This window comes from Nyctibius grandis, chromosome 9 (genome assembly GCF_013368605.1).
Source record: "Nyctibius grandis isolate bNycGra1 chromosome 9, bNycGra1.pri, whole genome shotgun sequence".
Taxonomy (NCBI): domain Eukaryota; kingdom Metazoa; phylum Chordata; class Aves; order Nyctibiiformes; family Nyctibiidae; genus Nyctibius; species Nyctibius grandis.
Window position 1 is genome coordinate 15,357,049 of NC_090666.1, and position 14,162 is coordinate 15,371,210.

At 40.6% G+C, this 14,162-nt stretch overlaps 1 protein-coding gene across 1 annotated transcript in view; it reads right to left on the bottom strand.

Moving 5' to 3' along the window:
* The window catches only part of RAPGEF4 (Rap guanine nucleotide exchange factor 4), a 159,295-nt gene extending 145,658 nt beyond the window's left edge, over positions 1–13,637 (bottom strand). Inside the window, exons 1-2 of the mRNA XM_068407340.1 lie at positions 13,573–13,637; positions 8–150 (exon numbers count right to left, since the gene is read on the bottom strand). Of these exons, the coding sequence (XP_068263441.1) occupies positions 8–150; positions 13,573–13,637 (208 nt within the window). The remainder of the gene's footprint in view (positions 1–7; positions 151–13,572) is intronic.
* Positions 13,638–14,162: the final 525 nt, after the last annotated feature.

Here is a 14,162-nt window from a genome sequence, read left to right on the forward strand (position 1 = left end):
CTCTTACATGTGATTCCTTTTTCCAGATTTTCATAATATCCACAGAGACATATCTGCTGGAGAAGGTTTGGATGAAATTTCTCAAAAGCTTTCACTTCTTTCAGTCGTGTGAATATTATATCTACATCTTCACTGGAACGTTCCAAAGGTCTGCAAGAAAACAAAGGACAAAATTCTCAAGGGCTTTATCAGAGAAACATCCTCACCAGCATACACCAAACTTACAAATGTTTGCATTAAAAGTCACACTATAATATAAACCAATTAAAATGCATTTCACAGGTACATAATGAAACCCTTCCAAAACATCCTAACAACTGTCCGTTATCAACTTGAGCATGATTATTATCATTTCAACACAGGCAGTGTCCAGAAGCCCCATTTAGCACTGAAGTCCTGCTGTAGCAATTGCTGTAAAAGTATATATGATGATACAGTCCTTATCCTAAAGAGCTTAGAATAATATATAGTTTTAAGTTTATAAGAGAACACTAATAAACAGATGTCCAAACATACAGGAGATCTGTGGAATCAGTGCCCAAAATAAAAGTTCCCTATCTGGCTAAAAGAAAAGTTCTAGATATCAGCAGTAACTCCTAAACCCACATCCCTCTTCTGCATTTTACTGGGTACAAACTAACTTCAGTGTTCCTTTTTCTCTTCTCACTTGCAAGAAAGACACCTTTAATAAGTACATTCTCTTTCACGCGTTTCTGTCTCATAATGTTGGACAAATTAAATACACAAGCAAGAATCTTAACTCTTCATTGGTAAGGGTAAAAAGTTTTAATCCAAATATTTAAAATATTTAAGATCTATGACAGTAACACCTTTAAAAAAAAACAAGATTTCAGGAAAAATAAAATGTAGAACTCCCTCCAACAAAGTAGCATGTAGACCAGTAGTTCAGCAGGTTCAGAAAACTACTACATATTTATGCGACTAAAGCGAATTAGCTCCATAACATACATTTTAAATGTCATTAACAAACGTTATGAATCAGCAGGTAAGCCAACCACTGACAGCATTAGAAAGCATCTTTCACAACAGACAAAATCATTTTATATCATTTATGTATAAAGGGGTACCAGAAAGATAGACAACTGTCTGTGATGATTAGGCCTATCACTCACTCAAATGCTGCTAGTTAATTTTACTGACAAAAATGTTCTTTTAGCCAGTGGATGAACTTCTAAGTGAACAGAAGTCAGATAGTTTACAATGAACCAAGACTAAGTTCAAAAATACTTCTCTTTATCATCTTACTGTTACACCCACAATGTAAGCACTCTTTCCAACAGGATTTTTTTTAAAGATTCCTCTTCAGAACCAAAGACTTAAGGAATCCAAATCTTTGTCTCAGGGAAGTAGCCCAGATCCTACTCACATTGAATCTCTGTCTCTCATCTTTCTTATTAAATTAAGTCTAGGAGGGATTAAATCTCTATCCTCATTTATACTCCAACTTACCCTTATTAACTACATACGAGAATAATAACTCTCTGGTGTATACAGTTGCTTCTACATCACAGTGACATCCTCTTACCACTTCAAACCACAACCAGCTACAACAGCTCCCTTTTGAAATATTTCAAGTAAGATTCTCACCCATGCCTTTTATTTAACTGTGCACTAGCTGACAGGTACTAATAAGCATTAGCTCTCTTGTCCAAATCCTTTTAAGAAGATTAGGAGGTGCAGCTTGAAACAGATTTAAAATCCATTTATACAAGATCCCTACCCAAACTACAGTAGCACTTGGAACACTAACTCCCTTAATTTATGGACTCTCAAAATTAACAGCAAAACCCGACAGAGAAAAAAAGGGAGATTATTCTCAGAATATCCCCCTTTCCTAGAAAAACTGTGTCTGAGACTGTTTCATTCATACAACTGCCCACAGCTGACTGTTCAAGTCCATCAGTTCATTTGCATAGAACTGACTGTAGGATCTGAGTGTTTAGTGGTTTTAATTGTTTGATGCAGTAGGACAGGGAAAAAGCAAACAGGGTTAGCAAACAACATGCATCAGGTTGTATAAACTTAATCAACACTGTTCTCTCAGTGCTCTTTCTGAAATGCAAGTGCAGAAATCTCTTCCACTTCCAGTCCTGTCAAAAGGACAAGATTTGGGGGGATTTAATCCATAGACTATTTAGCTTTTTTCCCTGAGAGTTGCTGAAGGCTCAAGGTCTCCATCTAGTTCAGGAGAAGGTGAGAGCAGGGATCACTTCCATTGATGTGGCAAGGACTGTCCTGTGTCACAGGCAGATGAACTGCAGGAAAAGCTCTTTCTTCTGATAAAACTGCTTCATGACCCCAGTAAAGTGAGTCATCATGGAAGGACGAGCATTCTCACAGGTAGCTGAGCCACACTTTTCAGAGTTTTAAACACCAGCACAGCAGTGAGAAACCAAACTCCGTATTTACTGGGAAAGACAAATTAAAGTCATGTGTTCCTAGTGGCTTACTTTAGCAAGCAGCTGACCTACAGCACTTTGTATTAGCAGCAGTTACTTCCACCTGGAGTACATGAAGTGGGCATTTGAAGGGGGACACATGGACATGCTCTAAACAAAAAGAGGAATCCAAACTTCTAAGTAATATGCATAGCAATAATCTGAAAATTGTTATATTCCTTACAATGTTTTTTAATAATTCATCACTGCAAGCCATTTGTTTCAATAACCTTTCTTCAAAATATACTGGGTTTAATATTACTGTGTGCAACTAAATTTCCACAAATATTTTTACTGGGAGGGCACACATTTTGATCTAGCACATTTGAAAACAAAGCTGAATTTGGGTGAGGCTTTCAGTGAATGATTTAACCATCAATCTGTATTAGAAAAGGTGCCTTCTTCTCCAGCTGTGTTTTACCTAAAAAAAAAAAAAAAAAAAAAAAAAAGCAGCAGCCAGCACAGCAACATGCAAGGAACCTTAAACACACCCCAGAATAACAACTTATTAATGTCTTTCAAATGAGACATACAGACAAACACCTAGTTTAAGATTTAGCTGTTTGGTTAAGATAACGAATAAGCACAAAAATGAATTAGGATCCAAGCTGTATGACAACAAAATGCCTTTGGATTTGATCAGAGCTCCTGGGAAATGTCCTCAATGTTTAGGAGTAAGGAATTAACTAACACTAGGTGTCCCAAGATGAGGTGGCCCTTAGTCCTTACTAGGACATGAAATTTTGCCTGTGTAAAAACTCCAGATTGCAGTGTAACAGTAATAGTAGTAGCACTCAAACTCATTTCCATGAAGATCTTATAATCTATAACACTGAAACTGGTTTCAAAAGGATAGTTTTACTTAGTGAGAGAGCATAATGACAATAATATACCATGGTGTCAATTAACTGCTTTTCCACATCTGTAAAACTCAGGCAAAGCTTCACCACTTTCTACAAACTATCTTTTAATAAAATTCTCATCATTGTAACTGTTGTCATCATCATTAAATTAACATTAATGAATCTATTTATGATGTCAAATTTTGTTTTCTATTTCCTAAGTACAAGCTGCCTAGCATGGAACAACATCAGTACAGGTGTCCTGGTTTGGCCTAAACCAGGCCGATTTTCCTTTCAGTGATTTTTACTTTCAGCTAAGTCTCCTCTAAATAACTGCACTTTCTGAAACTAACTGCATGTTTTTGCAGACAGTGTCTGCTTCCAGGACTGATAACGCTCGAAGTTTGTAGTTATCGCTGAGGCACCGGTAGGGATGTTGTGCAGTAAGGCTCTTGCTGTACTTTTTTCTTAGAGAAACCAAGGTCACCGCTGGATTCCTCACTGCTTACAAGTGAAAAGCTGCAGGGGGGAGCAGACAGGGCAGGTGACCCAAAATTGACCAACGAGGGTATTCCATCCCATACACGTCATTCTCGGTATAAAGCGGGGGGATCACGAGGGTCTTGCTCCTCTTGCTCGCTCTTGTTTTTTCTGCTATGGCCGGTGTCCAAGGAGGACTCCGACTGTTTTCCTGCTGCCCCCGATCCTGATCTGTGCATCCCTGAATCCAGCTCTCGACCGTCGCTAGGCCCAGCCTGGGCCTTCCCGGAGCCTGCCCTGCAGTGCCGGTGGTGACGTTGCCGACATCGGGGGAGCTCGATCTTGGTTTTGTATATATATTTGTATATATTTGATTATTCCAATATTATTATTATACTCTTTTTCATTATTATAGGTTTATTAAAACTGTTTTAACTTTCCAACCCGTAAGTCTCTCTCCCTTTTCCCTTTCCCTTTCCCTTTGGGTGGGGGGGGAGGGTTAACAGAGAGCGTCTGCTGCAGGTTTAATCGCCAGCCCAGCTTTAAACCGTGACAACAGGAAACAAATTTACTTCCTCATTGCAGCTATCTTACTAAATTGCTGTAAACTTGGCTTTTTTAAAGCATAGTTTGGAATAATATTTAAACAGCTAATATTATAATATATTCCTTAGAACATTAATGATTAAACCTATTAATTAGGAAAGTACTACTGATGGCAGATGAAGAATTTTTCAAGCTTTAATGTCACTGTAGTCACACTGATAGGAGGCAGTGGCATTAATTCAGAAAGTAACCATTCCCCAAACCAGGCAGATGGGCTGCAAAACTCAGCCCCAAGGAGGTGAATCTCCCTACATGGCTCTAAAAGCCCCTGGAAAGGCTTTTCCAGAGACCATATCAGAGCACCTGAAGTCACTCTTCTGTGATCAGCACTGCTGTTCACTAGACAGCAACCTCACTGAGCTTAGACCCCCTCTGCTGAACTAGTGCTGGTGAGGATGTCCTTCTGTTCCGTGACATTGATGCTGGTATGCTACTGAAGTGTCCCCTCGCTGCTGATGCTGCAGAGTTATAACTCGATATTCTTGAGGATAGGAAGTTAAAAAATGCGTTTCAGTGAGACTTCAACTACCACTGGATTTTCTACTAAAGCTTCTGTCCTTTCCTAAGTGTACTCCTGTTTCTGAAAGCTCTAGCCCAATGTAAGGAAGAAGTATAACGCATGGATGAACCTCCTACATCCCCCGCTCCCATCTAAAATTTAATAGAATTGTCCCTAAATTTGTATCTCGAGAGGGTACTGCGCTTACATCCCATTTCACCGTGGCCAAAGTAAGGTGGGCATTTCCAGCGTTGCAAAGCAGGGTACAAAATTATTAGAAAATTATGAAAAGCAAGAGTATTTAATTTATTTTCACTACCCTACAAGCCTTTCTGCTTTGTTTGACCACTGAACACTTTATCCAGCTCCTTATTCATATCACTAATTTGCCTCTTCAGAGCACAGTAAGTTTTATCTGGCAGTAATGTTTTCATACAAGATGTCATCTATCTTGTCCTTCTTCAATACAACATCACAGCATATATATATACAAGCGATGGCATCAATGCTAGTTATACATCTCTATTCAATTACATTAATAATGCTTCTTTAAAGGATATTTTACTCCGATTTATTTGGTTGTGAAGATTTCAGGCATGTATTTTATAGAGATAAAACAACTTTCTTGACAATGTCTGCTTGACTGTCTATAAAAGCAGATTATAAAAAAACTTCCCAGAAGTGTATATTCAGAAGGCTATTTCATACTTTTAAGAACAAACTATTCAAGCTCAAAGTTTAAATACAGACAGTGGATAATCACTAGAACTCTTCACGTATATAATTTGTGCAAGTATTTCTGTTCACGTGTAGCACATATACCTTTATAAAAAAAAATATTTTGATGGTTGTCTACATTTAGCCCACACCCAGGGCTAAACAATAAGAGTTTTTCTCTCACCCAATATCCCTTCCCTGACCAAGGAAGGGAATTCGGAAAAGGAGGGAGACTCACAGGTTAGAATTAAACAGATTTAATAAAATAAAGAAACCAAACCAAATAATAATATAATAAACAATAATACAAAACACACAAAATTATACCTAGCTACAAAGTTGCAGCAAGCTACTCCAGGAATAGTAATCATTGGGAATGAGAAAAATGGAGCCTAGGAGACAAAAGATCAAAAAGCCCCCCACCATCTTCTTAGCAATCCCTCCCTTTTATAGTGAACTTGATGTTAATGCTATAGAACACACCTGTGGGCCAGCCTGGGTCAGCTGCCCTGGATTTAACTGCTAATGGCCTTGATCACCATCCCACAGCTGGCCACAAACTGAAACAAAATCCCAATGAAACCAGGACAATGGTGTTAAGATTAAATATTGAATGTTTACTTATGCTGCAAAAGACTTGTTAACATAGAAGAAAGGAACAAGTTGGAGTATTTGTTTTGTTTTTATCAAGTTTATCTAACTATAACCTATTACTTTCTCTTATACAATATGATATGTCCTTTTTTAGGTTCTTCCTCATCTTTGCCAAGATGCCTCTAGAATTTTAAAATGTTTTTTTCTATAACATCTATTCAAAAATCTGAACCCTGCTCTAACTGAATGAAAACACTGAGGTCCATTTCCTCCCCTTGCTCTTTTTAACTCTTTAAAAGGGCAGTATTGCATTTCAGACAGCAGTGAACAGCCCATGAAGGATGAGCACGTATGATTTATTTCCTCCATTGGCAAGTCTGTTTGTAGAAAACAGAGTATCACACTACATAATAGCCAGATAAAACTAGTTCATCTCTGGGTTAAAACTGAAACATCTATTCAAAGATGCAAAGGCAAATTCTATGAGCTGGAAGGTACCAGTAACCACTACCATGGACCATTTGGTGAATTTTAACAGTACTTTAAAGCATATTTTGCTTTGAAACATGAGCAAGGCGAGAACAGCAAGGAATGCCACTGAAACCAGACCATTCCTCTATGCTACCTGTACGTTCTTCTACCCTTTCCTGACATGCAGAAAAACAAAGCAGTAGGATGCAGAACACTACTACCAAGATACCATTTTCCCTTAGTGCGCACAGGACAACACTGAAGCACCTCTCTCATCCAGGCAATGCTGAAAGGCTCTTTGACTTTCTCTTTGAGAAAGGAAAGAGAGGGATACCAGTGACCTATCAAAGCACTTAGACCTGTGGTAAGAGATTTAAGCACTAGATATAAATGAAGTTACTTTCAATCTGAAGTAATGTCCAGATAAGGGTTTACTTCCATGGGGACAGAAGGCAATCAACTCTCCCCAAGAGGCACTTTGCACTTTCTACAGTAGTATTACCAAATCCACGTTTTCAACATTCCCATTTCAGTTCCTCTTTCCCTTCTCATGGGAAAAGCCGCATCATGAGGCTTTCAAACAATAATCAAATTACAGTTCTTTTGATTTCCATTTTTATGAGACTTTGGGATTCCAGTTTTCACATTTCCTGACACACAGGAGATAAAATTTTATTTAAACCCTGTTCCCTAGGATTCTTATACTTACAAATCCTTTCAGAGTTAAAAAAAAAATGCAACACAAGTAAAACTGCTGATGCTTAGTTTCCAACAAATTACTACTGTCACATACACTCAGAACCCCTGTGATAACCTCTCATGTCCTGCTATGCAAGGCACAAGAAATGCTGTAGACAGTCCTGATCGATGCAGGTACTGATTGATCAGTCAGTTAAACGCAGACCGACTGGCTGTCAGCTGCAGTCAGACAGAATTTGTAATGATTGAATTCTGTCTTCCTCAGTGAGGGCCAAAAGAATGCAAATATGGGGGACTCTCCTTTACCTACACACTCGTCTCATTATTATATTATTCAATTGTATTTGTGCCTTCAACTCAGTTTGGCCAATGCACTGAAAAATTATTGGAGGATTAGACAGAGTAATCAAGTGCACGTCATTTCTTTACATACTCTGCTCTACAAATTATGCATCCTTCCAACAGGTCAACATAAAAAACATTTTTTTCACCTTCATATGCTTTTTAAAACGACAAAATACTTCAAGAGAAAAAACAAAATTGCAAGGAAATTTTCTCCTTTCATTTATGAGAATTTTTATGTATGGCGCATGCTTTGCAATCAAGGTGTGACTAAATCTTATTGAATAAACCCTCCAACTTTTATAAACATGAACTGGAGCTCAGGACAGTTAAAATTCCATTTGACAGAAGTAGATCTGGATGAAATTACATTAACCAGCACTGTAGCTTCATAATAGACAATAAAAGCACTTAATATGAAGACAGCCTCTGAGATACATTGCAAATGAGATTTGTAATTGAACAATATGCAGAAGTGATGATATCCTTTGATTCAAACTCTGGCCACTGCCATCCACCAATACGCTATGCTAAATGCACCTTTACCCATTTAGGATCTGCATTGTTACAGCTAATGAAAATTTAAAACTTACAGCAACTGTGAAATAACTTCCACAGATTTACATTGACATACATTTTGACAACTGCTGAATTCAAAGATGAAGTGGAAAGTCAGTGCAGGAAACATTCATTGAGGATACCGATAAAGCAGCAGGAGCAATAAGTGATCACATCAAATATACTGCAGAAAATACTAACAGAACAAAGGCAGTATCATAAAAATGATGAACTTTTTAAATGCAGCAAATCGTAAGATGCAAACGAAAACAGATGTCAGACTGGATAAGAAAAATACTTGTATTTGAAAAATATCTGGTGGTCACATGACTTTGAGGGCATGATTTCAATTAGCTGGTTTGTTGGGTTTTTTTATTCCTTTGCTGGAATATGAGCTTTTGTTATAAAAGAAATTTAATCTGCTTAGAATACAGGATTTTAGAGATCAAATCCTAACAACATTCCAGAAATAACTCAGGCAATGACAGTTTAGACAAGTTTCCAGTTTAATCTGGTAGAAGAGAAAACCTACAGTGGCACACGGCCATCATGTGGCCACTTCACAAGACTACTAACTAAATTTGAATATATCATGTCCTAATAGGCATATGCACATCTAGTTTGCTCTGGTGGGCCATGACAATGTTTATACACATGAATGCTAGGGCAATCACTTTTTCTTCCTCTTAATACCTGTCCATAGAACAAGTGTGTAACTTACTGCAACCACACGTAACAAATGGAAGCTGATACTAGAAATGCGTAAGCCCGTAAGCAGAGAATAAAACAGCTTGAATTTGTTTAAAATACAACTCTTGCTCTCACTGAGTTGTTTTGAATGCATATACTCAATATAATGCACAGACCTATTAACAATGATTTTGGTCTCTCCGAGGAGATATGGAAAGAAAAAGGGCTTTTTTATTATTCATCAAAGACTGCACCTTTGCACTGGACTAGAAAATGAGCTGCATGATGCGGAAAGATAAATTTGTTATTATTCATCACTCTCAGAAGATTGCACCTTTGCATGAGTGCTAGAAAGCACTTAGGCTACAAATATATTTCTCTGTCTCTTGAGTTTCCACATCCTGATGCATGCTGCTGATATACCCCCACGCAGACTTGATCCAAACATACACCAGCTTAGCCATGTACTACATACAGAGAGAAAACACCAAGCACACAGACCAACGGGAGCTGCAGTGTATGTCCATGTTTCTGTTCAGATCCAAACTATGTGAAAAATGCTGATGTTATTTCTATGAATTTGTTACAAATGAAAAGCAAGGGTAGAAGTTTAGAATATATAGAAGTCAGTGTATGTTTTACCAATCGCATAAAAATATATTTTAAAAATAAAAAAAAATAGCATTGTAAAGCAATTCTAAAATATTCACAATATTGCCTGATTATAAATCTATATCCCATTACCTTTGACAGAATTATTGGTTATAGAGGATGACAAGCATTTTCCATATTTCTTCTACAACAATTCTTTCAGAATATCTGCTCTTCGTTCTAACCTACCCGTATACTCACAAGAGACCTGTTGACTACTAAGCATATACAAGTAACTTACATCTCAAATATATGTTACAATGAACTAAAAAACAAATCCTGATGCAAATATGTTGCTCTTACATAGCTTCAGTCTGAATTCACACTCAAATCTATGGGAGCTTGGCTTAAGGTACAGATCTGAGATATTATCCTTAATGTGTTATTTTGGTTTTGTCAGATGTAAATGATGCAAGTCGAAAGTCTAACAAGGATGACAAGGATATAAAAGCTCAGTATGTACAGTATGTCCTCAAAACGCCCATTCATATTTAAATAATTTATAAATAGCTGAGCAAAGATCTTAACATTCTTAGCACAACAGGCTAGCAAAGTTACATGCTTTGCTCTGTGATCTGCTCCTCCAGTCTGCTAAGGCACTGAAGGTCGTATTTAATACAGAGAAAAACACAAGATGCCATAGGCAGGTATGAAATCCTGGAACCTCTGACTGTTGTGAATGCTGTACATCATTAAAAAGTTTGTATTTTAATCCAATTAAAAGACTTAGCTGAACTCATAACTGTGATCAGGTTTAGAGAAATAACAATTATGTAAAAAATACTTTGTCTACCATTCAGTAAAGTCAACAGTCAACACGGAAATTTCCTGGTTAGATAGTCTTTGGTGTGAAAGAAACAGTGACAGTAAAGAAGACATTGTTCCTAAGCTATTATACACACTTGCATAAATCAGCAACCTTCTTTTAAAAATGTGCAAATCGGACATACAGAAAAATGCTACAATGGTAGGCATGCTTGGGCTCCTAGGAAATCAGTGGTAAGGCAACTATTTACTTCAAAGATAAAAGGTCTGGTTTCCTTAACAGAAAAATTATTTGCACCTCCAGGAGCAACCAGGATGTACAGTTGCTCACCGCTGATCCTCTCTCCCCTGTAAAAATAAAATGCTCTTGACAGAGCACAGTGTTCCAAACTTCTCTGTTCCTGCTTTTCCTTACCTTTGTACTTGTGACTTCATATATAAATACTGTCCTGTGTATTTGATTTTTAGGTGCTGATCTTTGGCTTTTGTGGTTAGTAACCACATGTGGAAGGTGCACGGTCAAAGCACTGGTGGCCCTAGCCCACAGTACCCTACACAGTAATAACGTTTCTCCTGAAACATTTCGGAGGTCCTTCATTTTTATATATGCTCTCATTTTCGATGTTAGTAGTTCCAGTTTGACATGTGGCTTGGGGAAAAACACGAAGATCATATATAAAATACATCATTTCCATACATGATGCATTTTGTTACTTCCATTTAGAGTTTAATTCTCCTTTTTTTAAAGAATGAAGTTGGATAATCCATATTACATGCCATTTTAATTGTCTTCGCTGAGGCTCACCTAAAATTCTACAGCATACCAGTTTTAGAACTGCCTTCCTCCTGAAAATATAAATATATTCATTAATTAAAACATATTAAAATTATTATTGTTTAATAAAAACACATGGTATCCTACAGAGAATTGACTCATTAAATTATCCTATATTTACAGAATTCACACCTAGGTTAGAAAATGCTGTAAGATTTTTTAAAAGGCTTAAAATACATAGAAATTACATAATAATTGAAATGAGTACACTGATACATCATCTATAGAAAAGAAATACACTCTAGAAATACAAGTGTATAAATAGTTAAAAGTGCTTTATCTAATAGTACTTAGATTCCTATAGTACTTTTCCAGGATAGCTTTAATTTTATTTTTTAAATGGAAAAACAGCCCAAAACATGTATGCGTATTTCCTATGATCACGAAGCAAAGCACAGCACAGACCAGGAAAAAACCTATAATCTCTCATGTCCTGGGTTTGTCCTACATCCAGATTGCCTTCTGGAAAAGAATGATAATAATATATAATCCTTCAGGGCACCTGGAACTGATTCTTTCCACTCCCATAAATTGGTGCTACTAGCTTACTCCAAGTAACAAAAAGGGAAAAGTCTCATCTTAATAGTTGTAATGAAATTCCCATTATAAAAATGGTCGGCATATTAATTTTCATATAAATATAATGGCAGAGAGATTTCTAAATGAAATGCCTCACATGTGTGTCCTAAAAACAACACTCACTCCCCAAGGCTACGTACCTCATTAAACACGAACCCCTGAATTTTAGTTTACAATTTAGATCTCACAATGTACTGCATTTAAGAAACATCAGAAATGACAGGATCACCTATTTAAAAGTACTGGGGCTCACACTCTGCTTCTTCACATCTGCTCAATATCAGTTTACAGAGTGGAGAATCAGGCCCTCTGCTTCAGTTTTTATATAGCTAGGTTACCATCACCAGTTCTGTTTGCATTTAGAGCACTTTCAACATTTATACACATTTAACCTCTAAGAGGTTAGTCTTCTTTTAAGTCACATGTTGCAGAGGGGGATCAGCATTTGTGGCAGGTGTCTAGACCAAAAGATTCATTAGCTTCTTACAGTTTGCTGCCTGGACTGCTAAGGAAAACCTAATTAGAGGTGCACTCCTACAACACTAGGAGGTTACCTGGAAATGGCAGAAATGATGAGAAGAGGAAGGTTGCTTCTGTGCGCACAAAGGCTTCTCCCCACAGCACAGCCCCAAATGGCATCAACTTGCAAAAGCTGGCTAATGATGTTCAGTAAACCACTATACGCCGTGTAAGAGAATTCTCTCCAATAGTTTTATTTGAACCGTATAGCATGTTTATGGTCTAAATTTTTGTTAACTATTTTCCTAGACTACAGGAGTCACAGTGAGTGTTCAGAAATCAAATGACTTCACTTCTGGAATAATGCAGTAAGTGTTGAAGGCAGGAATACAGCAAAGGATGTTCAAACCACCCACCACGCAACTCCACACTGCACGACTCACTTTCTGCTGTAACACCCAGTGAAAGCACTGCAAAGAATTTTATTTTTTTTTTAAATAAATAATTTGCTGTATTTTTAGGAGTGAGCACACCACCTCTGAGCACACGTTGGCCAGCTATAGCTCCCACCCACACGGTGCTGGCCGCCCGCCTGTACCTGACCCGCAGCAAAGGCCCCCGCCAGCCGGGGGGACAACCGCAGGCCCCCAGGACGCCGCAGCGGGGAGCAGAGGCTGTCGCCGCTGAGGGAAGCCTCTGGCGGCCTTTCTCGGGGCGGACATTTTTTTTTTTGCCCCCCTCCGGCCAACAGTCCTGCACCTGCTTGAGCCACGGAGCGCTCTGAGGCGAGGCCTGGCCTTTCCCGCCTCACCTGTGAGGCGGCGGGGCAGGCGGGGGGGGCGCGGAGCTGTGAGGCGAGGTGAGGCCGGGGCCGGTGTGCTGAGGCGAGGCGGAGGGCGGGCTGGGGCGCGAACGCTGCGGGCAGCGGGTCTGCCACGGCCGGCACGGCGGGTGCCCGCCCGGCCGCCCCAGGCCGCCGGGCCGCGTCGCCCTCTCCCCGCCCTGGAGCTCCCCCTCCTCCACCACGTGCAGCATTTCCCGGGCAGCAGAGCCCGGCGGAGAGCAGCTGTCCCACTGGGGACTGCCCGTCCCCTCCGCTGCCAGGAGCATTTCGAGCCCTCATCCTGCCCCGCCGCCCCGGCTCTGCTTCCTCCGGGCGTTTTCCTTCCCACCTGCACGCTCCTTATGTAAGGCAGGAGCTGGCGGGGAGCGGCGGGGCTGTCAGCACACGGACACACACACACGGACACACACACACGCATGCAGCAGGGCAGGTTGCGCGCACACGGCATCCCTCCGCAGCCGCTCCTGTGAAGATGCCGATACCTTTTATCCAGGCAAGCGATCCACTCGCCGGAGGATGAGGAATGGGAGGTGTGAGCGGCGACCATGTTGGACAGGGATCAGGTCGCCGCACACCCGGCTTGCGGCGGCTCCCCCCGCCCGCCCGCCGCTCGGTCGGTCCGTCCGTCCGTCCTCCCTCGCTCCCTCCCTCCGCTCACGGCGCGATGGGCTCGCCCAGGCCCCCGCGGCGGCCCGCCCTGCCCGCCGCAGGCAGCGGGGCGCGGGGCTGCGGGGCTGCCCGGCCGCCGCCCGCCTCGGCCCGCGGCTGAGCTGTGACCCGGCGCCGCCTCGGCCGCCCGGGCACCTGCAACCCGGCCGTGAGGAGCGCCCGGCCCTGCCGCCCCGCAGCGGGCAGGTAGCGGCCCGGGGAGGGGACGGAAAGGATTTCCTCCCCTCCTGGAAGGTGTTGCCGCCCTCCCCGGCCTTGGTGAGCTCCTCAGTAGGCACACTTGAGTCCGGCATACTGCTCCCTGCCCGTGCTTCACCACAGATGTCCTTGACTGGGTTTGGGGTGGGGAAATACAAGCTTTTTAATTCGAATAAGTATCTCAGGAGTATTTTAGCAGCTCTCC